This window comes from Zosterops lateralis (assembly GCF_965231275.1).
Source record: "Zosterops lateralis genome assembly, chromosome: 5".
NCBI classification, from domain to species: Eukaryota; Metazoa; Chordata; class Aves; order Passeriformes; family Zosteropidae; genus Zosterops; species Zosterops lateralis.
Genome location: NC_139766.1, coordinates 18752536 through 18776963, shown reverse-complemented (window position 1 = coordinate 18776963; position 24428 = coordinate 18752536). Strand labels below are relative to the sequence as shown.

Here is a 24428-nt window from a genome sequence, read left to right as displayed (position 1 = left end):
TTCTCTCTGTCTGGTTAATTTTAGATTCATGGATCATGTGTGATTAAATAAAAAGAGTAAGATGGATATTTTTGCCATAGGAGCTAGCCATCACTCAGGCCACAGGGTATAAGGAGCATTGCAGAGACACTCTGTTTGCCAGAGCATACAGGAAGAATCTGAGCCCAGTACAGTGACACAGATAATTTATGATGACTCGTCATGCATCCTGTTGCCACAATAGCATTAGCTTTGATCTTTCATGCTTGCCTTCACTAAGGCAAGTAGCAGCACTCTGCCAGAAAATATCTTGACCCACAGAGTTGCACCAAACAATTATTTTTATTTTTCTCCAAATGCAAATCTTCCATTCTTATGAAAATATTGGACACACAGGTGCTTTTCTTTAGTGCTCAGGGCTAAAAAAACCTTCTCATTTCTTGCATATTGCATCAACTCAGGCTAGAACTTGTCTGAATACTTATTTTTCTGCAAGGTTCCATAATATGTGTATAAATAGATACTATGAAAAATTTTTTTAAACTTCTCTTTATTTTTACATTCAATGCATGAGGACAGACAATATGAACATTCATGACAAAATATAAAGACATATACTGTCCTTGAAAGAGTTAAAAGATAAAGTATTTAAGAGTTTAAAAAAGTATTTTAGAAACATTGTAGTTCCAAAATTTCTCATTACAGAAAATTCAAATCTTTTAGAAACAGTCTTTAATATCCTTGTGCATTAAGCCATATTATGAAAGTCTATAGTTGGTTTTTGTCTTTAAGAAATCTGTCTCTGCATTACTAACAATCTTTAAGTAACCTATTGATGGAATCAAGTCTCCATAATACACAGTATACACAGTTACAAACAATTGAAAAGTTATATTACAAAATATACAGTAGGTCCTTTTTACATTTTTATAGACAAACATTGCATAGTTTTCAAATATGTAATATATAACACAATCACGAGCTTTTTTCTCTATAAGTTATGAAAAATTCTGTACACTCAAACAATTATAAATAAAGCGTAAATATCTTTTAGTAAGAGTGTGGGAGTGAGTGTACCAGGACATATCATGCTGTATTAAACAGAAATATTTGTTGGAATCTGCTTAACACAATGGCAGGGTATGGCCTGGAGCAAGGAGAGGAGGTCATAGGGGAGACGTTACAAAGAGGAACAGCGAAGTACTGATATGCCTGACAATTATTACCCTGATCCTTTTGTAAGGATTGCTTTCCCACAGTTATTATCACTGTTCTTGATGGCTTTACTTCAAGAAGCAAAATAAGGTGCATGTTGTTCAAGAAATGAGTAGAAGTAGACTAAAATGTTTCCTCTTTCAATGGGTGGTCAATGGAAACGTAAGATAACTTGAAAACAATTCTGGATATTTTTCTCATATTTTTCCCAAAGAAACAGGGCATGGGAAATGCACACTGGGATTTAAAGAAACAGATTCAAAAAGCATCCAGAATTGTGATAATAAAATGAAGAAGAATTACTGAAAATATAAAAAATCCACTTTAAAAATGAGATGCTGACAAAATTCTGTTTCAACTATATGAAGCATAAGGAAAATAACTTTAAAAAGAACATTTGACATAATTCTACTGTTTGCTACTACACTCCAAAAGAGCGGAGCTATACCAAAACTAGATGGTTTTGGAAAATCACTCTGATTTCTAAGCATTTTGTCACTGGCTCACAATTACAGAAACAGTTAGAATCTCAGTTTGAATGCAATTTGCAAACACTTAGTTTGTCAGTTTTAATGTTAGTTTAAAAAAATAAATGAAAACAATTTTCACTTCTAAAATGTATGTATTTATCTGATTCCTGAATTCCAAGCTCTGCAGAAAACAACAGTTCAGAAGTAATCATGTTCTAGCAGCACTGAGTGTCTTTGTTACACTAAGGGTCTTCTCAGCATTTTCATTACACATTTAATTTAAAATTCAGCCACTTAAATGGGCTTTAAATGACACTTGGTTTACACTCAGCCGCCTAATGTTTTTTTGGATGTCAGTGATTGGACTTCAGATATTGTCTCATACTCAGTAATATCTAAGCTGTTGAAAACCAGCAGAAGTACTGAGTGGATCTTTGAAATTATCTTCTTACAACTTTGAAATTATGCCTTCTGTCAGCCCATGATTCAGATCAGTCTCACAAGCATTTACTAAAACATCAATAAGGTAAAATTTGAGCACGAGCAGCTTCCTACCAAGTATTGCACTACCTATGGATTTGTTAGATATTGTGGTGACTACACTCATGGATTTTATTTGGGATTTGCATTGCTACATACAATTGCCAGTAAAATTCACATTATTTCCAAGTAGGGTGGTTCAGAGCACAAAGGGGTAGTGAAAATCCCTTTCGCTCCAGTAAACCTTACCAGATGCCCTGTGCTAGCCACAATCTGCTCTGCAGGCTCCCTCTGTTTTAGGTCTAAAGACAGTCTCCACTGCTACTTTGAAAACTCTTTTTATGGCCAAGGCAAATGGAGCCACAGCTGCACACAGATCTCCTGGCATCAGCCCAGGCTAGCACAGCTCTCTCCTTTCCTACTATGGCCACTTGTCCTCCTTCCTGCACCAGTCCATAGTTGTGGGATTACATAGTGAACAGGACTGAAGAGGACCATGTAGAGAGAGGAATGGCCACAAAAATCACATCCTCAGTTAGTCAAGACCTTTGGTAGCAACCCCGTGTGTCCATGCACATTTCTTAACATCCAGCAGGCAGAGGGAGCAGCAATTACTTTTATGGTCTTTAGCCTGAGATAACAAAAGATTATAGCACCTGTCCCCACTGCTAGAGGAGACAGAGAGGGCTTCAAATGGGCTTATGTGCATCTTTATACCAGAGTAGGACTCCAAGAGCTTCAAAGGACGTCCCAGCATTTCATTTTCCTTCACACACATTGAATAGATTTTGTCTATTCTAGAGAAGCTCCTGTTTTCCATTTGGACCACTGCAGACAGGCCAATGAAAACATTAAGATTCTTTTTTTATATATTTTTTCCTTTTTTTTTTTTTAATTTTCAGGAGCTTTTTAAGTATTATGAAGTAATTTCTGTTGAGTCAGTAGGTCAGAAAGGCTGTTCTACAAGTGCATTGTTTATTGGATTTTTAAGTTTGAATTGATTGCCACTTCTTCTCATCCCTCTCTTCATGAGACTATATCAGGATTTCTTTTGTTTGCTACTGATAACATTGGAGGAAGGTACCACATAGTAGATCCTCTGCAGAGCAAATCTGTAATTAGCTCTGCAACTGAGCATTGATTTTCTAGGGACTCTGTCAAGCTTGTTTGACTCCCTTCCTTGATGAGTGATGTATCACTGGCTTCAGGAACCTAACAAAATGTTCATTCTGTCCTCAGTGCAAGGTCCAAGGTGGTTTTGATGAGCCTGGCTGTCCTGTGTTGTATCTCTGCTAATATGCATGGATCCAATACTATAAGGCTGTGTTGTTTGTGCCTGTTTTGTCAACACAAGCTACAGCTGGTGCCCTTCTTCCACCTCTTTCTTCATCAGCCATTGCCATGGTGTTTTCATAAACTTCCATAGTTTTTAGCTGCTTGTCTTTGGCACCCTCCTGTTCAGCATTGACTTTGCAACACTTGCAGAAGCCACAGCAGTGTTTCCCACAAAAAGCAAGTGAAGCCATAAGCATATTGTCCCAGGGCTCTAGGGAGTGCATCCAGACAGGTAGGAAATCCCAGTTTTGGAGCTTCTCAGGCAGTGAATGTGGTCGTCTTTTCTGCATAATATTAATTACAACCACAGCCATAAAAAGAGCAAACAGGGGAAGGCAAACACCCAAAAGGACTGGCCAGCCTGCCAGTGACAGACCAAATACAAACAAAGGCAAAAGAAAGAAACAGACGAGAAGATAAAATATAGCAAACCATCTGTACTGGGCTGTTATATTTCCCAAGGTCTTGCTCATGCGGATTGGGAGGCGGGTATAAGGTATCGGATAAAACAGAATAATCCCAGAGACATTGAAGAAAAAGTGGCACAAGGCGATCTGAAAGCAAAAACATTTGAGAAATTCATTAGCTAAAATGCCATTAAATGCTCCTACCCACATGATAATTACTTCCAGCTCTCAGGAAAGAGTACTGTTGTCAATAAGGTATGGGAACCATTGAGTCCTGCATCCATAAATTTCCAATGAAAACATGGAAAATGTAAATATGATGTTGCACACAGGCTACAGAGAAATTTTTAATGGTACAAACTTGGATTTTACAAAAATTAGCCATAAGTTTATAGGGCACTGAGGAGATTCCTGGAAGGGGACTTTGTTTTGGGGTCTTTACAATCATTTTGATTCACATGCTTCAAAAATTTTTAAAACAAAAATTAGCATTAAAAGGCACAGACTTGCTAAAGCTTACAGGACTCACTTAGACAGAATAAGCGTATATTTAAAAAAACAGTACATTCCCTGCTCACCTTATCCTATTTTAATTTTGTAAATGTTATCAGACTAAAGTAAATGAAAGTACAGGAGTTTATTTATAAAGGGCATTATAAAACCAGCACATTATCATGAAATCTGAGCTTTATCAAGATAGCATCTTCTCACGATTACATCTGTTGCCTGAGGACAATAAAATTACTTCTGTAATTTTCTTGATTAATTTTAGCTACTAAAGACATTCATCCTATTCACCAAGGAAACGTCATTATCTTTTCACTCTTTGATGTAAAGCATTCATTCAAATGTTATCTGCTGCCAGGTTCTTTACTGGGTGGAAAAATGGAAGGCCAAAGCCAGGCTTCCTACTTTTCAAATAGTTTAAGACAAAAAAGAATTCAATAAAACCCACCCAAATTACATTTACAATGAAAAAAATAGATGCCATGATGCTCACTGCAATGTCAGGTAGATAGAGAGCTTGCCAGCTTAAGGGTTGTGCAATCTTCAGTTAGGTTACAGGAGTCCCTGTACACTTTCAGGACTTAGGGTCCTGAGAAGAGAGCTTACAGAAATCAGTAACCCTCAGAGAATCCTCAGTATGTGGGCACTGAACACCAAGCAGCAAAATCTCCACACTCAGGGGGTCAAGTGGCCTCCCCCGTCTCAGTTCTGAATCAATTCACTCAGATCAAGACAACATATGATACCAAAATTAGCTATATATTGATATTCTGAAAAATTTTAATGCAACCTTTTTGCTCTAGCAGTTGAAGTGAATGCATTGTCATTAATAGCACACACAAAATCAGGCACAACACAAACAGCACATTTGCACCACAGCCACTTTTGTCAAGTTTTTCTTCAGAAAAGTTACAACTTCTAAATGAAGTCAAGAAAGCATTGTTTTATACTGACCTGTAATGAATATTTTAATGTACTCCCAGGACTTGCTAAAGCTGCAAGTATAGCTGTTGTGGTTGTGCCAATGTTGGCTCCTAAGGTGAGGGGGTAAGAGCGCTCAATGCTTATAACGCCAATGCCTACGAGAAAAGAAACATGACTGAGCTGCTTTCAGAACGATGGAGAAGATATAACACGAGGATAAGAAGCAAAGTATTTACAACTTACCAACGAGGGGGGTAATAGCAGATGTGAAAACAGAACTACTTTGGACAACAAAGGTCATACCAGCCCCTGCAAGCATAGCCAGGTATCCAGCAAGCCAAGTAAAAGGAAATGGAAAATCTAAAAAAATAGAGGGAAAACATTGCTATTAGCATACCAGAGTGATCTATATAACAGTAATACAGCAATGTTATGTATATAGATATATTGTTTCTATATTGGGTCTCAAATGACAACTTGACAGTTCTACTACTCAGATTTATCCTGTTTGCTGTGCACCTTCTTCAGCCTTGCACTGGACACACTTTAAGATGGATACTGGACTATGTAGACATTTGTCCTGACCCAGGGTAGCATGTGTTTTATGATACAATTAGGTACCAGAAATGTTACTGTTGAGGTCAACACAAAACCTCCTGGGTGTTTTGAGAGTCTTGGTTTCAGCAAATAGCCACCCATTGCATAGATCAGATCTTCGGAAAGCTCTGAAGACCATCCTGAGAGAACCAAGTTGTTTGTTCTAACTAGTTCCAAGCAGATTATCTCCTAAAAATTCATTTGTTAACTCTTGCAGAGAACAGCTAATTACACTGATTAGAGAAACTAGGCACAAATGTCCCCTATAGTCTGCAGATTTATGGAGAGAGCTGAGAAGTGAGGACTTCATCAGTTGGGAAGACACAGAGGAACACAGAGCAGATCCCAAATTAAATAAGCAGTAGCTGTCAACTATTAATTTCTACCCCTTGTTTTTAATTTGGGCATTGTTCTTTGCCCAGGAGAAGTCAACCTAGGGACCACTTTGTTTCCTTCTAGTGTTTCTATGAACCCTCACTTCAACCACAGCCTAAGATCTGTGCCAGGACTGCCTTTCTTTGCTACAGCTTCAAATCTCCCCATTAAAGAGAGCATGAAGGAAAGGCAGCCTGGTGAAAAAAACCTTAACATTTGCACTCAATGGATCCAGGCTGAAAAACTGCCTGGACTGCACAGGGAAAGACAGGAAAACACCACTATTCAAGGCTGCCTTATCCTGCTGAAGAGAGGGTTAGGCAGCAGAACAGGATAAGATTATTCATTACTGCAAACTTTTTTCAATTTGCTTTAGAAGGAAAATGCAGACCCTGTGCCAGAGCAGGTAATCACAATCTCAGTACTTCGGTGCTATCTTTTGAGGATGGGAACATTACATTTCTAACAGCTAATGATTATACATCTAGAAACAGAGCCTGGACTTTGCCTTCTAATGCTGTTAATCTCCTGCATTTCTCAATCAAGCTGTTCACTAATAGATTTTTAAATGAAAGAAAAAAAATATTTTGGAGAAAAAAGTTCGGCAGGGTGCATGATATTCATCCAATAATATTTTCTTTAAAATATTCTATAATATCTTCCAGAACAGGAGACATCAATAAACATGCTCAGTGTCCTTGTCATTCCTGAAAACAATCCTCAGGAAAAGCAGATAGTTACCAGTGTTGATTGTCTTCTTGATAACACTCGCCACTTGTCCTTTAAGCACAGAGTTTAATAGTTTAACAATCATTATCAAACAGGAGCACAGAACAAGCAGGGACAAAGCCAAAAGGATGAGCCCGATGGCAAGATCAGGCAGGTCTGAGTTTGCAAAGAGGTGTTGGCCTGAAAAAGAAAAGGAAAATGAATTAGCCTATTCATTTTTGCCTGTGATCCTAAGTCCAGCTCTGGTTCTCATTCACTCCTCTAAGAAAATTGGACCAAAGCACACACAGCTTGAGGGGTTGATGGAAAGAGGGAAAATACCACCTTCCTTCCTCCACCAAAGCCATGTCTGAGTGAGGCAGGAGACGTGCTTCCATAGACATGCTTCTAAAATACACAGCCAGTACCCCTATGGGGCAGGCAGGAACCACGTGCATAGGAGAGGTGTACAAAGGCAGGAGAAAATTTTGGGGTGCTCCAAGCCACATGGTGCGCCACCTTTTCCCAGAGGTGGCTGTATGCCTGAGAAGGGGTGTTGAAAGTCCTGCAGGGCATGCATAGGGATGGAGATATCCTAGCAACCATTACAGCAAAGTAACCGTAGCTCCAAGCCATCTGAACATCGAGGGTGACATGATACTGAAGGTATCAGGCAGATACTGAAGGTATCAGGCAGATACTGCCTGGTATCAGCCAGCATGGAAAGAGATCCATCTGCAGCCAGATACCATGATGATGCTGGTAACTCCAGCTGTGCAGGTACAACAGAGCACCTCAGGCAGCACCCACAGCAGCACCATGTGTCCATAGGCAGGTGAGGGCCTCTGGATACACCTCTGAAGTGGTCTGTTAGCACCATTAGAAAGGTATATACTATATACTTTTAAGTAAAGATATGGCAGAGAAGTAGTTCTACTACTTACATTTACTAATATACTCTGTTTCAGTTACATTCATGAGGGTCCATGTAATGTTTCCCATAGTCCAGCAAAAGTCAGGAGATGTGCAGTTATCAGGAGATGCAACTGTGACATTCTGCAGTGTCTAAAGATTGCCAGACAAAGCAGATAGTTCAGTCATCTACAATCCTTTATTAAGAGTTCATGTAGAATTTTCGAGTTTTACTACAATCAAGATTTATCAGCTAAAAAGTTAGAATTGTAAGCTGGCACCACATTAATGACATGATAACATTTGCATTCTTAAAATAAATTATTATGCTGTTACCCAAGTCAATCAGTACATCATTTAAAAGGTTAAAATACCCCCAAAATCTTCTAAATTGTAATAACCACAGCACCAAGAAACTAATAGCTAAGGACCTTAACTACTGATAGCAGTTTTTGTGGAGTGAGGTTCATGTTTGGCTGCAGCTGTGAGACAGTGGCATTCCTTTTCCAGCCAGTGCCCCACCTTCCTTGGTCAAAGAAAGACCTCTTTACTGACATCTCAATGCAGTTCATAGTCTGATGAGTATTACAGACTGTGAGTCAGAATGCTACAACACTAGCACAGCCTCTCTTGCTGGATGAGCACAAAGTGCTCAAGCTGATTTTCTGTGCCTGAGTTTTCTATGTCAGTAGAAACAGAAGTGCTGCTACTACTTTAATTTTCAAAGTTTAAATGCTATCTAAGAGCTTATTACAAGCTGATTAGCTTGTAATATATGATTGTGATATATGTAATATATGATTAACATTACTAAATTATTGAATTTCTGTGTGTACCACAATAAAACTTTCTTTATGAGCCCTCCTAGCTCGGACATACTGCATTCTGACACCAGGTCCATAAGTCATTATACAGATTAAGGTAGAGTTTGCTGACTGAGCTGTACTTCCACATGAGAGCAGCTAGCAGCCAAATGGACTCTGAACCATGCTCCTGAACACGAGGTATCTTTCCTAAGCGCTTGAATGATTTTCTTTTACAGAAATGGGGTAAGAGAAATCATATATTTTTGCTGGGTAATGCCTACTGACACCTGCATTTTGTACCTCTCTCCAGATGATGCAGGTGGGCAAAACTGGGAGTGCATCTAGTGCCCCCACGTCTCCAGGGAGTGCCTGGGCTCCAGGCCTCCCCATTGTAAACCTTTACAAACACAACACTATTCTGTTTCTCACCTTCCTGAATTTTTTTTCAAACATCTGAGTTTCCAAGCAGTTGCACTAGGTCAGAATGTTTGCTTTGCTTTAAACATATGAGGTCTGCATATATTTATCCTTGCCATAACTCTGTTTAATAATTTTTGCTTGAAATTAGTTTAACCCATTAAGAATGCAAATACTTTAAATTATTATCCTTTTCCCCCGCCAAAATCAAATCAAAATTCTGGGGGCTTCATATGTTTTTATAATTTAACTGTAAGTTTGAGCAGTAGATACATAGCCAAAATACAGGCAAGCACATAAAAAAGCGTGCACCTGGAAATATACATTTCCCTCAGCCTGCACTTTCTGTGTGGTTTCTTGTCTTGTGCAGGACTCTGGGGCTCAGACCTCTGCAGCTGAGGGTCAGGCTGTGCCTGAGGGGCAGTGAGGAGCACCAGGCTGGGGCTCTGACCGGGGTCTGGCAGCTCTGCCCCAGCCCACCTCGGGCTCCCCGAGGCGAGACACCCAGAGACCCTGCGGGTAACCCGAGCAGGGTTTCAGGTGAGCACAGCTCTGCTCCAGCACTATTTCCATAGGTAGCATTTCACTGGCCATCCAGACTGTCATTCAATAGGAGCTGAGCACTTGATTTCAATCTCCACTGTGTGTCCTTAAGTATCTTCTGCCTCAGGACTTCAGGAATTACTTTTCTATACATGCCAACAAGTAGAATACTCTAATTAGAGAATCAAAGGATATTTAATGCTGTAATTGCTAGTTAGTTGAACAATGCAAACCAAGCACTCAGCTCCATAGTTTACCAAAATACTCATTGGTGTTGATCTGGGTAAGAGATTCCTCCAAGCTGCAGGGCTGCTTGGGGTGAAGAGGAACAGGACACAGCCCCACAGAGGCTTTCTCCAAGGGCAGTTTTCCAACAAAGCTGCAAACAGCCAGCTGCCACCAGATCACCCTAACACACGTAAAACTAAAGCTGATTAGATCAGCAGATAAATGGTGGTTGAAGCAATCTTTTCTCTGGCCTATGCTGCGGATTTTTTCCACTTTCAGGGAGTTGGTAGGAGTATCAGAGTTTAAAAGCATTTGGGTTTGAAAGGAGTAAAAGACTTGGCACCAATCCACCAGTTCTGATAGGCAAGGGCCTGCATGGTACTGAAAGCAGCCAGGTCAAGGTCACCACTGGTGACTATGCTTTGTTTAAGTGGAGCAAAAACGACATTAATTTTTTTTCATTCTTTTTCTGCTGATAAAAACCTCACCATCATAAAAAAAATCTAATTTCACAATCCTATGATAAGGACCATCAGCTGCAGATCAGTAACATATTTCCTGAGGTACCTGACAATTAATTTAACATAATACTCACCACATTGGTTTCAGTGACACACCAGATCTTTACCAGGCTTTTGTTTTTTGCTGATTCGTCATTAGTAGCAATTGCGTTTATTACTGATTTATCAAGCTTAAAAAAAAAAAAAAAAAAGATTTTTTAAAAAGCATTATTCCAACTTGTATCACATACTTCTGTTCAGCTCTACTCAAATTACCCCCTTTGGAAGCTCAACCTATAAAGTCTGCACGACTCTAATGCTGGAACTCCTGCCCAACAGGTAGGAGGGGGGTTACTCCCAGAAAAATGGTACAACTCTGCATGCCCAAACGCTTTGTCTCATTCTCCCCACATCATCTGCTCCCTCACCTCACCCTTTCTGTTTAATCAGCTGCTCTGACATAACTGCCTGACCGTATTTACTGTCACTTCAGAAGCTGTGTTCATCCTCCTGGCCTCTAGATGCACATGATTATGTCCCATAATTGCAGTGTCATCATCAGGTCCAATGCTGATCCTCTGGCTGTGCAGGGTTGTCTCAGCTAGTGCTATCTGCCAATGTGCAGGCAACAGGCTGCCTTCCCACCCATCCCATATAGCTCTGTTTGTCCTCACCTGCCTTCCCAATCCTCCTAGCTTGGTCTGCCATTGTTACAGCAAAATGTGGGAGAAATAGAAACTGGAGACATAGAGCTGGGGCTTTATGAAATGTGAATAAAGAGAAGAATTCATCTGCTAATGAACTTTACCCCGAGGATACAGAGAAAGGAGTCAAAGCCTTCTCATACTCAGAGCATTTTGATTAGTTGTGACTGAACCAAGTAAACAGCTTCCTTGAAGTGAGAAGGAGCTTACCTCAATGATGAGCTTCGTGAAAGGGTCTGTGATAACTTTTAGTAGCTCCGGGGCATCCTCACCACTTTCAAGATGAAAGGACTCAACTATAACATTGGTGAGATGGTAGAGATAGCCAGAAATAACTTCAATGGGCAACAGAGCAAACACAGCTAGCCAGTTAAAGAAATCATGGATTGTTGCCCCAGCAAAGGCCCTGCAAGAAGTTTAAAAACAGAATTGATTTTAATTAAACAAAATGTGTAAAACATCAATTAGTTATGAAATCATAAAAGGTAGAGATGAAGGCCATTTCAAAGTGGGAATCATTTAATTTCTGGGGTGAAAGGAGATAGCTACTTTGTTATGGAGTGCTAGGTTGGCTCCACACTGTTGACCAATTAATGAGCCAGACAAGTGAGTAAAACAAGAAAAACTAGAAAAGACAAAAGAGATCCTTAACCCGAGGCTGCCAAGAGTACTTGCTTGAAGAAAGAAGTGGCTGTACAGCCTGTATTTATTTTGCCTCTCACCTGTTTTTGGTACATTTTTAATCCTCAACCAGTCATTGCCTCCAGGACCTGATCTCCCTGACTTCTGGGGCAAGAGGGCTTTGCAGCTCTCCCATGTTTCTGCAGACTGTTGGTGTATAGCTCCCTTCCATCTTCTCCTCCAAAGCCTGAGGAGCCACAGCTCGTCCCTCAGAGGCTTTGGCTAAGAGTATTTCAATACGCCCCGTGAGCCATTAGAGACAGGGCACCAAAGTCTCCTATCTCTCCCAAGTTCACTGCCCTTGTCCAGTAAGCCTCTAATGAGGCTGCTAATAATGCTCCATGAGCTCCACAAGCTCTCTCAGTGGCAATGTCAAGTGCCAGTCTAAAAATTGTCACTGGATATATTTGACAGCCAGAACACTCCATTTCTCTACAGATACTAGCTCTGGCTTTCTGCAGACTTAAGAACCTTCAACATTGATATCTCTTTTAAGGAAACCAGACCAAATTTGTGGAATATCAACTTCTTACACAGCCCTCCCACAACTAAGACATAATACAATGTGGGTGGTATAGTAGGAGTACTTGAAAATTTATCCCCATGTAAGAGCCTTAAAAATGGGGAATTTTACAAACCCACAAAACTTTTAAAGGAATGTGATATGTTTTTCTTCAAGCATATGAAGACATACATGTAGGCAGCATTATACCTTTGCCATGGCCATGCTTCTGACTTTCCTACCTAGAAAGGTTGAATGTCTGTAGTAGTGATAGAGAATATAGAAGATGACTAACAAAAAAGAAAGAAGCAATTTTCCAGATCTAGAGTTCAAGTACAATACCTTCTAAATTCATTCCTGTCCCCAGCTTGCATAAGTGCCACAATTGTGTTTGTAACTGAGGTGCCAATGTTTGCTCCCATGATGATAGGAATAGCTGCTCTAACAGTCAGTACTGGAAAGCAGAAAAGGAAACACTGAATGAAAAAATCAGATCATCAGCAAGCTCTACGCTCCAATGAAAATTTCTATCACTGTCAGTGAAACCCTGACTTCCCTTGATGTCAGTGGGATTAGCTCCTCCAATCCAAACAGGTTTACTTTTATTTTTTATTGCTTTTATCAAGCCCCTTGGGAATACAGCACCCTCATAGTCCCACGATCCCCACTATGGCCCATGGTTATCCATTTTCACCACATGGGCCAGATGAAGATAAAGTCTTTTCTTTCCCAGGCATTTGCCTACTTACTGCAGAGTTTTGAAATGATATCAGATATAATGAGGTTCAGTAACTGCCTAACATGAGAAAAGTATGCAGATAATTTCAAAATTAAGTCATTCAGTGCCAAGGCTTACAATAATTTTCATTGCAGTTGTGGTTTTATTACCACTACCACTACTACTACTGCCACTACTATTTCCACTACCATTATTATTTCTTTTTAAAATTTGATTTTAATATCAGGGAAACAGCTGTGAAGATCTTTTCCTACAGTCTCTATTCTTTACCTAAAGCTTCTACAATTTGAACACAAGTAGGAATGTTTGCACTTGAGACAAGGTTTAGGAGTGGTCTCTAGAAAGATACTGTAAGCAGACTTACATGTGGAGGACACCATGCTGACTATAATGGAAGAAGAAGTGCTGGAACTCTGGACCATAACTGTCACCAGAACTCCAATCACCAGTCCCGCAACAGGATTTGAGAGCACTGAATCATCTTTAAATATGTCCCCTGCTGCTTTACCTATAAAAAAACATATTCACAGAGTGAGGGAAGTACAGAGTAAAGTCCATAGAAATTATCAGAGTGTTTAATTAAAGATCATTCAGCCATTTAATTGATCCATATATAACCATGCTTGCTATCCCAAAAATGTACAATGCAGCTCAGAGATCCAGATTCCTGTCCTGGACTCTCAGCTTATCGGTTTTTAGAGAATACTTTATATCCTCTCATTTCAGTGACCATAAGTCCTGCTGCACTCTGCAGAGAAGCATATAATGCCACAGCCATCAGCAGAAAGACTGTAGGACAAAAAAAACCCATATGCCTTGATTTAAATGTTATTATTTGGTATTTTTGGATACTGAATTAAGGAAAATGCTTTTAATAATACTGATTAATTCTGGTCCTGTACCTTTCTGTGTTTGCAAAATACTTCCACAGAAGTGCACATATTTCTCTGATAACCACTCCTGAGCCCATCACCTGAATTCAACACTTCAAGGTAAATGTGAAAAATGCATTTTAATAGTTTTCAGCTTTGAAGGATTTGGGGGACATTTCAGTGTTAGATGCTTTGGTCAAGAGCACAATTTTTTTATTTCACCTTGTTGAAATGCCTTTTACATGGAACAAATTTATGCACAGATGTATTTTTGCAAACTATTACTAAAGTAACAGGAAGCTACTGGGAAATTTGGGCCAATAATCCCTATGTCAACAGCTTTTTGGAATTTGAGACAGAAAAACCCTTTCAAACAAAAGAAGGTAAGTGTTCAATCAGAGCTACTTCCTTATGAATCTATGTCTCATCACATATGAAGAATGTTCTTGAAATATGGTAGTTGTAATTGTCTCAGACAAAATTTACTGCCTTATTTATAGTTTACTCTTGATATTTTAGATATTTTCATACCTCCTACCAGCTGAAAGGCAGAGCTCAGTATATCCAGAGAACACACGAACATGTAGAGTAATCCAAGTAGCATAATGAACTTCCCTATCCCGTAGAGTACACGAATGATTTTTCCTTTTCTATCCAGTTCTGCAAAACAAATACATTATGTATGAAAGAATCATTTGAATTTTTCTCTGGAATACTCTAGTGCACAAACAGAGACAGTAGAGACAAAGACAGTGATATGGCTCCAGTGTGTGATTAAACCTAAAAGAATGTTCTTAATCACATTTTAACTGCAGAAGCAGGTATTTTGTTTATCTACTTTTACCACAAAAAAAACCTTTTTGGTATGTGAAAAAAGCCTTATGAAATCTGACATTGGTTTCTTAGTCATCCTACTGAGTAAAAAAACCCAACAGGTGGCTGGATAAAAAACTATAATGGTGGACTGTTTTACATATATCTCCTTGTGTTTTAAGGAGGGTAAGAAGCATGATTTCAGGATTTTTCTTAACTGACTGAATATGATACAGCCATTAACTCTTGAAGAACATGAGACAAGTGATGGGAAAACAATGTAGGTAACTTATTTACAGAGAAATGGCTACCTGACCACTTGACCCCGGTGTCCTGCAGTTCTGGCAGAGCCCACGGGTCTTCTTCTTGCCTTGTCTCATCTATCAAAGCTACTGTGGAAAATGCAGGTTGAATTTCCCCTTTATTTCCAAGTGAAGCCACATTGCCTGATGAAATAGAACATATAAAAAACTGCTTAATTACTTTCCATCTTTTCCAAGGATCCCCGAAACTTATATATTTTTATAACTCATGAGTGAGCACATTACCTTTGTGATTTTCTCCTTCTTTCCCAGCCATGTTCTGGTTTTGTTTGGAAGAGTCTCCAATATAGTTGTTGGTTTCAGGCTTTTCTACCTCTGGCCAGGGAGCCATGATCTGTGACTAACAAAGTAGTGTTGATTGAAATGAAAGTGCAGTCAAACTATTCACCTTACATGACTGTATGTAAGAAATATGATAAGGATAAAGAGCAAAGGAGATGAAAATAAAACATAAACAATTTTCCCCTGAACAAAATTTTTTTACTAAACTTTATTAGTTATTCCTCTGTTTGGGAAACTGATTTCTCAATTATTTTTTAAATCACAGTTTATTTATTTGTGTACACAATTAAAAAAAATTCCATCTCACATCTGTATTTTTATACACTTTTAACTGCAATGAAAGCAAAGATTCCTCTGCTTTCCAAAAGATAGGCATGTCTTTTCTTTAATTAATTTTAACACCTTTCAACAAGAAGTCAGAGAATTGTTTTGCTTTCTCCCACCTTCTGGATTTAAGCAACTGCCTGGTAATCCAATACACAGACCTTTACCTGGTAATTCAATACAAAGAAATTTTTTAGCAAAAAAAATTTTCCTTAAAGCACCTGTTAGTTTGGGTCATGAATGCTAAACACAATGCCTTGTTGCCTATACTGGTTCATTCCCATGGAAACATGAAGAGGAGAATCTTGGACAAGGTGGAAGAGGAGCCCAGGGTTTTGAGCTTGCTGAATGCTCAGAGAAGAGGACAATTAGAGAGCAGTGGCCATTTGCAGGTCTGTATTTGCCTGTAACTCACAGCTGATGCTGCAAATGAAGCTGAGCTGTTCACAGCAAGGTCCAGCTCACTCAGCTCACACAGGCTCTCTCTCTGAACCTCTTCCTTCCCAACCCCTTTTTGGGCACATCCGACATGCACTGTAATATTAGTGAATAATAATTTAAAAAGTAAGACATGACGTGTCCAAATCCTGCCAACACAGGTGCAAGCACACATGACAGACCTGGTCCAGGCACAAGAGGAGGCCAAGCCTGGAAGAGTCCTCCCTGTTTACTTCACCAGTACTGGAAGCCAGAGGGAGAGACATGAAAGAGGGGAAAGTGACTGTGGAAAGACAAGCCAATATGTACCACAATGCTTCTGCCTTTACAGACTTGGTGACATCGGCCAGCACATATGAAAACTCCACATATGAAAGGATGGGAAAAGTGAATCCTGTCCAGGAAAGCTTCACCTTCAGGTCTCTCTCTTCCACCCTCTCTGCCACACAGAGTCAGCCAGTGCTGCAGCCACAGCTGCCCCATGACCAGCACATCTGGCATCCACACAGCTGAAAGACTGGTCAGCAAATTTGCCTCCAACACTCTTCATAAGCAAAGCCCCTGTGCCCAGCCTCCAAAAGTCAGAGCTGTTGTCATGCTCCCATAAACAAGGTTCAGCAGCAGTTAGCAGTCACTCTAAGTAAGTATAATTAATCATTTATTTAATTTTAATCTTTTATATAGCTGATGGTGAAAATGTTTTTTCCCTGCCCACATAAGTAAACCACACAGCTTCCTCCTTTAGCTGGGAAGGAAAAGTCACAGACAATGCACTTGTGTCTTACTATAACACAGGTGGGCATTGTTTTCTGGCACTCCACAAAGAAAAGAGTATCTCCCCTTCCACATTACCAGGAAAAGTTATTCTAATAGCAAAAACTACATGTTTCACATTCTTTATCTGTGATCTAAGACCCAGAGCAGCTCCCAAGATATACAAAGATCTTTGAACAGATGAAAGAAAGTCACTCTTGCTTGTTTCAACAAGGATTCCCATTTGCTTGAAGCAAATTCTCGCATTTTCATCCATGCCAAAACAACCTCTGGCCCCACCCAGGAAAAAACACCTCCATCTTGTTAAACAAGTTTTTCATTTATATATGTTCAGCATTTAAAGAGCTATTAAAAAAATAACTGCTCTGCACAAGGGATTCTTAAGTGAAATGTAATCATGAAAATATACTGGAAAGTCAGATGTGAAGTTGCAAATTATTCCAACCATGGAGACACAGAATATGCTGGACACCACCGTCCCTAGAGATGCCATCAGTACGACAGCTCTTCTGTTACGCTTAGTATGGTAATGAAGGATTCAGCCTGCATGATTACTGCATTATGGAAACTGAGCTGATGCATTCAGTGGAGAAATAGGAGCTTGAAAACTTCAGCAGACAAACAGCCTCTATGTCTCCTAAATAAACTCTCCCAAACAAGAATTCGGCAGAGCATTTTTCCATAGTAAGCATCTCCCATGTTTCTGAGGCGCTCAGGATCCCACAGGTACGTCATGTAATATTATTGTTTTTGCTTTATGTGATTAAACATCATAGAATGAGAGTTAATCACCTCTTTAGAGGAAGGCTTTTAAAGATATGTATATAAAGTCATTCATATGAGCCCTAGCCAACCTCTTATTTGAGAAGGTAGACTTGAATACTGGAGGCCTTTACAGCATTTGCCTTGAGCATTTGGGTTTGCAGACTCATTACTAGAGTAGTCCATGCTGTGTGAATGGTATCAAGGACTGATGCTAGCAGAACCATCTATACCCTTGAAGTCCTACCAAAGTTGTCAGCTTTCCCAGATGCCAGGTCTTGCTAAGAGGAACAGCTGTCAAGACAGTGGAGAGACACCTGATACTCTCTGCTGGAGTCCTAGCCACAGCTACTTACTGTTAATTAATCACTGTGCTACAAAGATAATCTACATTCTACAGCTTTCCCTTTAAAGGATTTTTCTTTGGCCCAAATACAGACATTAACACCTTGAGAACATACTCAGAAGAAAATCTATGTGCTGTGGAGGAGCAGAGCAGTGGAGTGGCAAAGTGACCACATCGCTCCCTGGCAGCTTCCACATGCCCTTGGAAAAGCTGACGTCAGGTGTGGCAGAAAAGACCAACATTGCTGACGCAAGGTATCAATGACAATGAAAACCCTAATAATGGTTTACTTTTGAGCACCAAAGACAACTACATGAAAAGGAACATATTAGAGAACAGGCCAATGACGACACACACTGAAACAATTTGCTGTGTTCAGCTGGACGCACCTGTCCAGGTCCAAAGGCAGGAAAGCCACAATTGCTGGATGAGATGCTGGAGTGATGAGTTCTGCCCACCCCTGTGCCAGCCCAGGTGTCTCAGTGCTGTGCGTCTGGTTCCTGCCTTGGCTGGCAGGACACCAGCCAGGGTGCCTGCACCCAGGGTGAATCATGGAGCTCACATCAGGACATGCATTGGTGCTTTGGATATCCACCTGTTGGCATCGGTACTGAAATGGGAGCTCGTTTCCTCCTGAAAGTGGCAGGTCATAATATGCTATGCATATTGCAAAGGTCTGAAAACCAATGCCTCTGCAAGATGTAATCCAGTCCGTTTCGGTGAACCTCGTGGCAAATCCTCTCACACCATCGTGTATGCTTCTTTTGCTGTGAGTATAATCTTTCCTTGCCTTTGGAAAATGCTAACCACGTGTGACATCCTTTCTAACTTCAAAAGAAACGGAACCCTCCCCCGCCTAAGAGGGAGATAGATGGAAAAAATCAATGGCATTTAAATTCTGAAATAAAATGTGAGAGAGAAAAACTCAGAGCCAAAGTGGGCTCCTGTGGTTTTTATGTCCGTACTCTCTCACTACAGCATTTCAAAGAGTTAAAGTCTCTGGGGAATTATCTAAGCAACACTAGGTGTCATGCAGTTGCCCTATATTGCATTCCTCAGTGACTCACCAGTCTGTAACAGCTTTGCCTCTGTTGCAGAGTTGCACTCTCTATGCTTTGCAGTTCTAAATCAGAAACAGTTGTCAAGTTTTTGTTCTGCTGGACTTAACACAGCTAAATGAACTACCACCTGCATGTGCCCAGCCAGAATTGTTCGTACCTCTCGAGGCATGACAGCTCACCAAAAGGCCACATTGTGCCTGACCATAACTACAGAGCAGTAAGCCTTAAAGAAATCTCACTCCTGGGGAGCAGACCCAGTCAAAACAAGATAAAATAAAAAGTGCTGAAGAAAAGAGCAGTATTTTCAAAACTAACTGATAATACCTACAACCACCAACGTGACCATACATGCACTTCAGGCTGCTTAAGGAGCTCCTATCAGATTTTGTGCTCAGCCAGGCTTTCCCCATTCTCTCCCCCTCTTGCTCCCTCCTTCTGTCTCAGCCTTTCTACAAAAATACATCACCTCGTTATCATTCACCACAGCACTAAATTTTTATCTTAAAAAGGGATTTTTTTAAGGGATAATCCCTTAAAAAGGGGATTAAAAGGGATAGCTAATCTGATATCCAAATATATGACTTCTTAAATATGAATATTTATCACATATACTTCATGGGAATAAATACCAAGCTACATATCAGCTTTTCTTATACAAAGTTTGAAGAAATATTGTCTTTTTCCCCTCAAAATGTACCACTTGAACATAGAAGCACATTACGAAAAGACTGGAAAAGAAAGCTCCTCAGCCAATACAAATTCATTCAGTAGCTTTACATCAGCTGATAGTTTTGCCCCAGAACCTGTTCCGTGGCAGCCACAAAGCCCCAGGTACAAAAGAAACAGTAACAACCTAAATAAACACCAGCAATAATTCAGCCTTGCTAGGAGCAAGTCTTGTCTTTGCTCAGGCACCAGCCCCTTCCTTGGGGCTTTTTCTTTGAATAAGTCAGCAGGCTTAGCTGGGATGTAAACTTTCAACTCATGCAGTACAGAAAAAAGAGATATTATGAAAGCTACAAAAACAGAGCACTGTGCCCAGTTTTATTCCTATGCATCTGTAAGACCCATTGCTCACAAGCCTGAATCTAGCACAAAGCAAAACTAAAAATACCACACAGAACAAACCTGAAAAGAGAACAAATATCTAGGTATGTGCAGAGAGAGAACAAATCCCAAAGATTAATTTTTGAATTCACATCCAAGCAAAGCACTGGAGATTGCCACCAAGTAACCAGAGCCAGGAAATACTAGTGAACTACTTGAAATGCCTAGTAGATATTTAAATAAAACAACTACTTTTTCAGAATAAAATGCCAAGAAAATTAACCCCACCAACAAGGAAATAGTACAGATCTACCCCATCCCATAGACAAAATACATAGTAAAGAATAAAGAGAGGGAAAAATAATGACATTAAAAAGACTTACTGATCTAATGGAAGAGCTGATAATAAAAGTTACTGAGAAACCAGTTGATTTCTGCCTACTGCCACATTGTTTGAGCAAGCTACATTAGACTCTAATGTATTCCCTTTACCTCCGTGTATCAAACCAAATTAGCATAAGAAAATGTTTCCATCGAGAATAGCCTGACAGGACCGTGGTGAGGCACACAGGCTTTACAGAAGATCTATGCTAACACATGAACTGACCGTATTTCCTTCCAATGTTTCATTAATCATATCCTAGACATTTTCCAGTATCTGATACCACTGATTACTATGACTTAAAATCTCACTTCTCTTCAAATAACAGTTAAACAAATATTTTCTTTTGCTATAGGCAGCTGTTTCAGGGGGGTGGTTTTTTGGCAGCTGTTAACAAAATATTTCTTTATCATATTTCATAAAAATGAACCTAGCTAATTGCAGGAAAAAAAACACAGTTTGTTTTCAGAGCCTTTTTTTTTTTTTTTTAATCACTTCCTTAAAATATAGATACAGGTAAAGGAAAACAAGGTAAAAACATTAACAAGAGGATGACATTTCACATGCCACTCCAGTACCCCGCATTACCTGTCTGTTGCCATTTCTTGAAATGCAAAAGCAGAGGTTTAGATTTGGAAGCTAAAAAAGTTCAAAAGAGAAGAAAAGAAAACTCAGTCTTAGTTGCTTTTACTTACCACGACTTAATTCCGAGACAATAGAGTAAACGGATCAACTGGGCAGCCACTGAAACCTGCAATATATATAGACAGGTGTTGAGCAAAGTTTGCTTTCATCACTGCACACTAACATTCCTATTTTACAGTCCAGAGGCACTGCCTACCTGCAACTTAATGATCACAATAAAACTTTTTTTGCATGAGTGGGCAGCAACCAACACTGATAAAACTATGGGCTATTTCACACTTATCACATTCTAAAAAATGTCCCATCAGCATTTAAGTACAAGTTACAAATGTGTTCATGTGAGTGCTGGGGAACGGATTGTTCCAGCCTGAAAAATTGCCGTCCGCCTGATCATTCAGTAATCTTTTTTCCAATAATAATTTTCCAAAAATAATTTGCAGTCTCAAAAGTCTGTCAAAAGGCTGTGAAGGAGATGTAGTACTGTTATTTGTCTGTTCAGGTGCCTATTAATCTGCCTAAGAACAGAAGTGAAGGAGAATCAGATAAAAAACGGTGTAAGTAGGAAACACGTAAGAACTCCTTAGAACAGAGGATGGAGTTTCATTCTTATCAGTGCTCAATGTTTACAATTAAGGCAAGCTCATTAGCATTTTGGCTGTGGCTCTACTTCCAAAGTAGATTTAAAGGTGTAAGGACACCTTTGATCATTGCATTCAGAACGCTAGAGATGAAAACAAATAGATGAAAAAAAGGTATATTATTCAATAAAACAGTGTTGTACTGTAGCTTGGACAAGGCAGCCACCAGCATTGCTATCTGTTCTAGTGCTGATCTTAACAGGGAGCTGGGTTGGGGGGCTACGTTAGCTACTGCAGCTTTATTATCTTTGAATTTTTTCTGTTTCAGTAGGCTTCTTACACTGAGAAAATAAGCCGTAAACTAGTCGTCTAAAGAGCAGATCTGCTTTGTCTGCTTGAATGCAGTCATATCTCCCAGCAGCTTAGTGACTTAGTAACTTAGTGAAGTAAAACTCCTGGTTTTTGCACCTTTCAGTCCCATGGAGATGCCCAGCCTTTGGAGCGGTGAGTCACAACTTCCTCTTCTCCTGAGGCGGCGTCAGAAATGTTTAATAAGCAGTGACCATGAGAGCCTCTGCAGCCCCGCTGCAGCATCACATCCTGGCAGCAGAACCACCAAGCACCTCCCCTGCCTGCAAGTGGCTCTGCTGGTGTCGAGCCCACTGCCCACACTGTACTGGGCAGGGCTGACAGTACAGCCCGAGGATGGAAGCAGCTGCCCTGCCTCACCCTCTCCACTTCAGTTTGCACAGAGGTGGAAAGGATGGAAAGGAAACCAATTCCTCTTTTATGTGAACTGAAGAACTGTCCAAAAGTGGAAAGAAGTCATGGAAAAAGGACCCAAGGTCTATCGTGGTGGTTCACAGGCTCAGTTTTCTTAACAGAAGTGCGCTTTAACATTATATCTAAAAATAGTACGTTTTAAGTGATGCTCAACATGTAGGAAATCAGGTGAATCATTTAATCGGAAATACTTGTATTTCTTTGAGTTATGGCATGTTCTCTTCTGAGTCTCTGATTGTGCAACCCAGCTCTTCTGAGTGGGAAGGTATGAGATGTGCACATTTCAAGTACCCAAGTACCCTGTCATGGCTCAACCAGAAGCTGGTGATGTTTTCCGCAGTGGTGGTTTTTTTTCCAACATTGCTCATTCCATTTGCTAAAAACAACCTTGCTGAGCAAGTTAGCATTTTAGAAAGAGAAAAATTCTATATCAGACATATTGTACTAAAAAAGAAAAAAAAAAGAAAAAACAAAACAAAACAAAACAAAAACCACAAACCCCTAGGAAAGAAAAAACAGTCATTTACACAAAGGCAGACAATCTACAGTCTGTCTTTGGAAGTCCAGGGTGAATCTTCTGCAGAGTTGCTCTGAAAGAGCCTTCATAAGAAGCTTGTCACAAGGGTTGGAAGTGGGTGTTATTTGTTCCAGAAGCCTTCCCTTCGTTCAACATCAGAGGAGAAGAAGCTGATGTTCTTCCCGGAACACCAGGGCAGCCAGACTGATAGTTCAGAGTGCTTGTCTGGCACACATTCAAAAGATGCTGCTGCTGCTGTTGCTGCTTAGGAAGTATAAGGTAATGCTCTATCTTACCACTTTAGAATTTACTTTGTAACAACTGATCTAAATAAAAAAAAAAAAGAAAATTGATAGGAAACAATAAAGTAAAGCAAGCAAGCAAATTTCAACAGTCCTGGTTTCTTCTAACAAAGGTGGTGGAGTACTCTGCAGCTATTTGGAATAATACCTGTGAAATCTAGCATTTAGCAGGAAGTGCAAACACAGAAAATGTCTTAAAAGCAGAATAAGAAAAAATTCCTAGCATGTGCAAATTCTGTGAGAGGTGAACTCTGTCCAGTCACTGTTATATGTTGCAAGAAGTTATGACACAGAAAAGAAACATGTCTACATAACATCTGTACTACAAGGTCTCTTGCAGACCTCCCCCACAAAAGGGATATCTGCTGTGCAAGTGTACTCCACCCATCTTTAAAACCCAAGCCCTAGTAGAGTAAACCAAGTGCACTTAAGTCACAACAAAACCAAAAATAATTAAAAGGAAGTAAAAGAAATGGCCATTTATCCTGAAAAGGTGTCAGTGTAGTCCTAGATACATATTCACTAACAGTAATACTAACATGATGAGGTTTGATCTTTTGGTAGATGCAGCTTCAAAAGACAGCAAGCACAAGCATGGATCTCAGCTCATGTCTGAAGAAAAAAAAATATACCTCTCTGACACTTTAATTTAAATTTTAATATTCCAGAAATCCAAAGAATTCACACCTAAACAATGTACATTCAAAAGGGTTGGAATCTAGAAAACAGCTACATGGCTTTTAACTGAAGAGAACAGGTATTGTTTCCATCATTTGGAAACAAAAATGTATATTTTATCTTGTTCAGAAACCTTGAACAAATTTTGTTGTCTACATTTGGGAATGACATGAGTGTAAATCAGCCTTCCCTTTTACAGATATGTGAAACACAAAGCCCTGAGAGAGAGACCAGCGCTGACTTCAATAGAAATTATAGCCAAAAGAGTTATTTGTTTAAGGACTTACATCCATTCTGCTGAAGAACATTTTCCTTCTTTGTGCAGTTACCTGGGAAAATTTAAGTCCTGGCTTTATCTGTTGTCTGAAAAGTATTCTGTCCATAAACATTTTAGCAGTGATGTTTATTAATGAGAACACCCAGACAGATGTGGTTTTCAAGTATGAACTTCCACAGTGGTACCCAGCTGAGT

The 24428-nt window shown here is 39.7% G+C and overlaps 1 protein-coding gene across 2 annotated transcripts; it reads right to left on the bottom strand.

The window, feature by feature from the left end:
* Positions 1-652: 652 nt before the first annotated feature.
* On the bottom strand, positions 653-21165 carry SLC34A2 (solute carrier family 34 member 2). Of its 2 annotated transcripts, none has more exons than XM_083862369.1 (13): positions 21149-21165; positions 15263-15377; positions 15026-15160; positions 14433-14561; positions 13394-13537; positions 12633-12744; positions 11318-11513; positions 10499-10594; positions 7942-8062; positions 7031-7198; positions 5561-5677; positions 5348-5472; positions 653-4033 (listed from the first exon to the last, which is right to left on the bottom strand). In XM_083862369.1, the coding sequence occupies exons 2-13, from the start codon at positions 15366-15368 to the stop codon at positions 3458-3460; spliced, it is 2025 nt and encodes a 674-aa protein (XP_083718495.1). In that variant the 5' UTR covers positions 15369-15377; positions 21149-21165; the 3' UTR covers positions 653-3457. The 2 variants fall into 2 exon arrangements, with proteins under 2 accessions (XP_083718495.1, XP_083718494.1); XM_083862368.1 differs by lacking the exon at positions 21149-21165 and adding an exon at positions 16495-16584.
* Positions 21166-24428: the final 3263 nt, after the last annotated feature.

Excerpts from the sequence above, each read along its gene's own strand:
- SLC34A2 (XM_083862369.1), bottom strand. The coding sequence starts at position 15,368 with ATGGCTCCCTGGCCAGAGGTAGAAAAGCCTGAAACCAACAACTATATT. Across the intron at positions 14,562-15,025 it reads CACCGGGGTCAAGTGGTCAG|AACTGGATAGAAAAGGAAAA; the intron begins GTAGCCATTTCT and ends TTTGTTTTGCAG. Across the intron at positions 5,473-5,560 it reads TGCTATTACCCCCCTCGTTG|GCATTGGCGTTATAAGCATT; the intron begins GTAAGTTGTAAA and ends CTTTTCTCGTAG.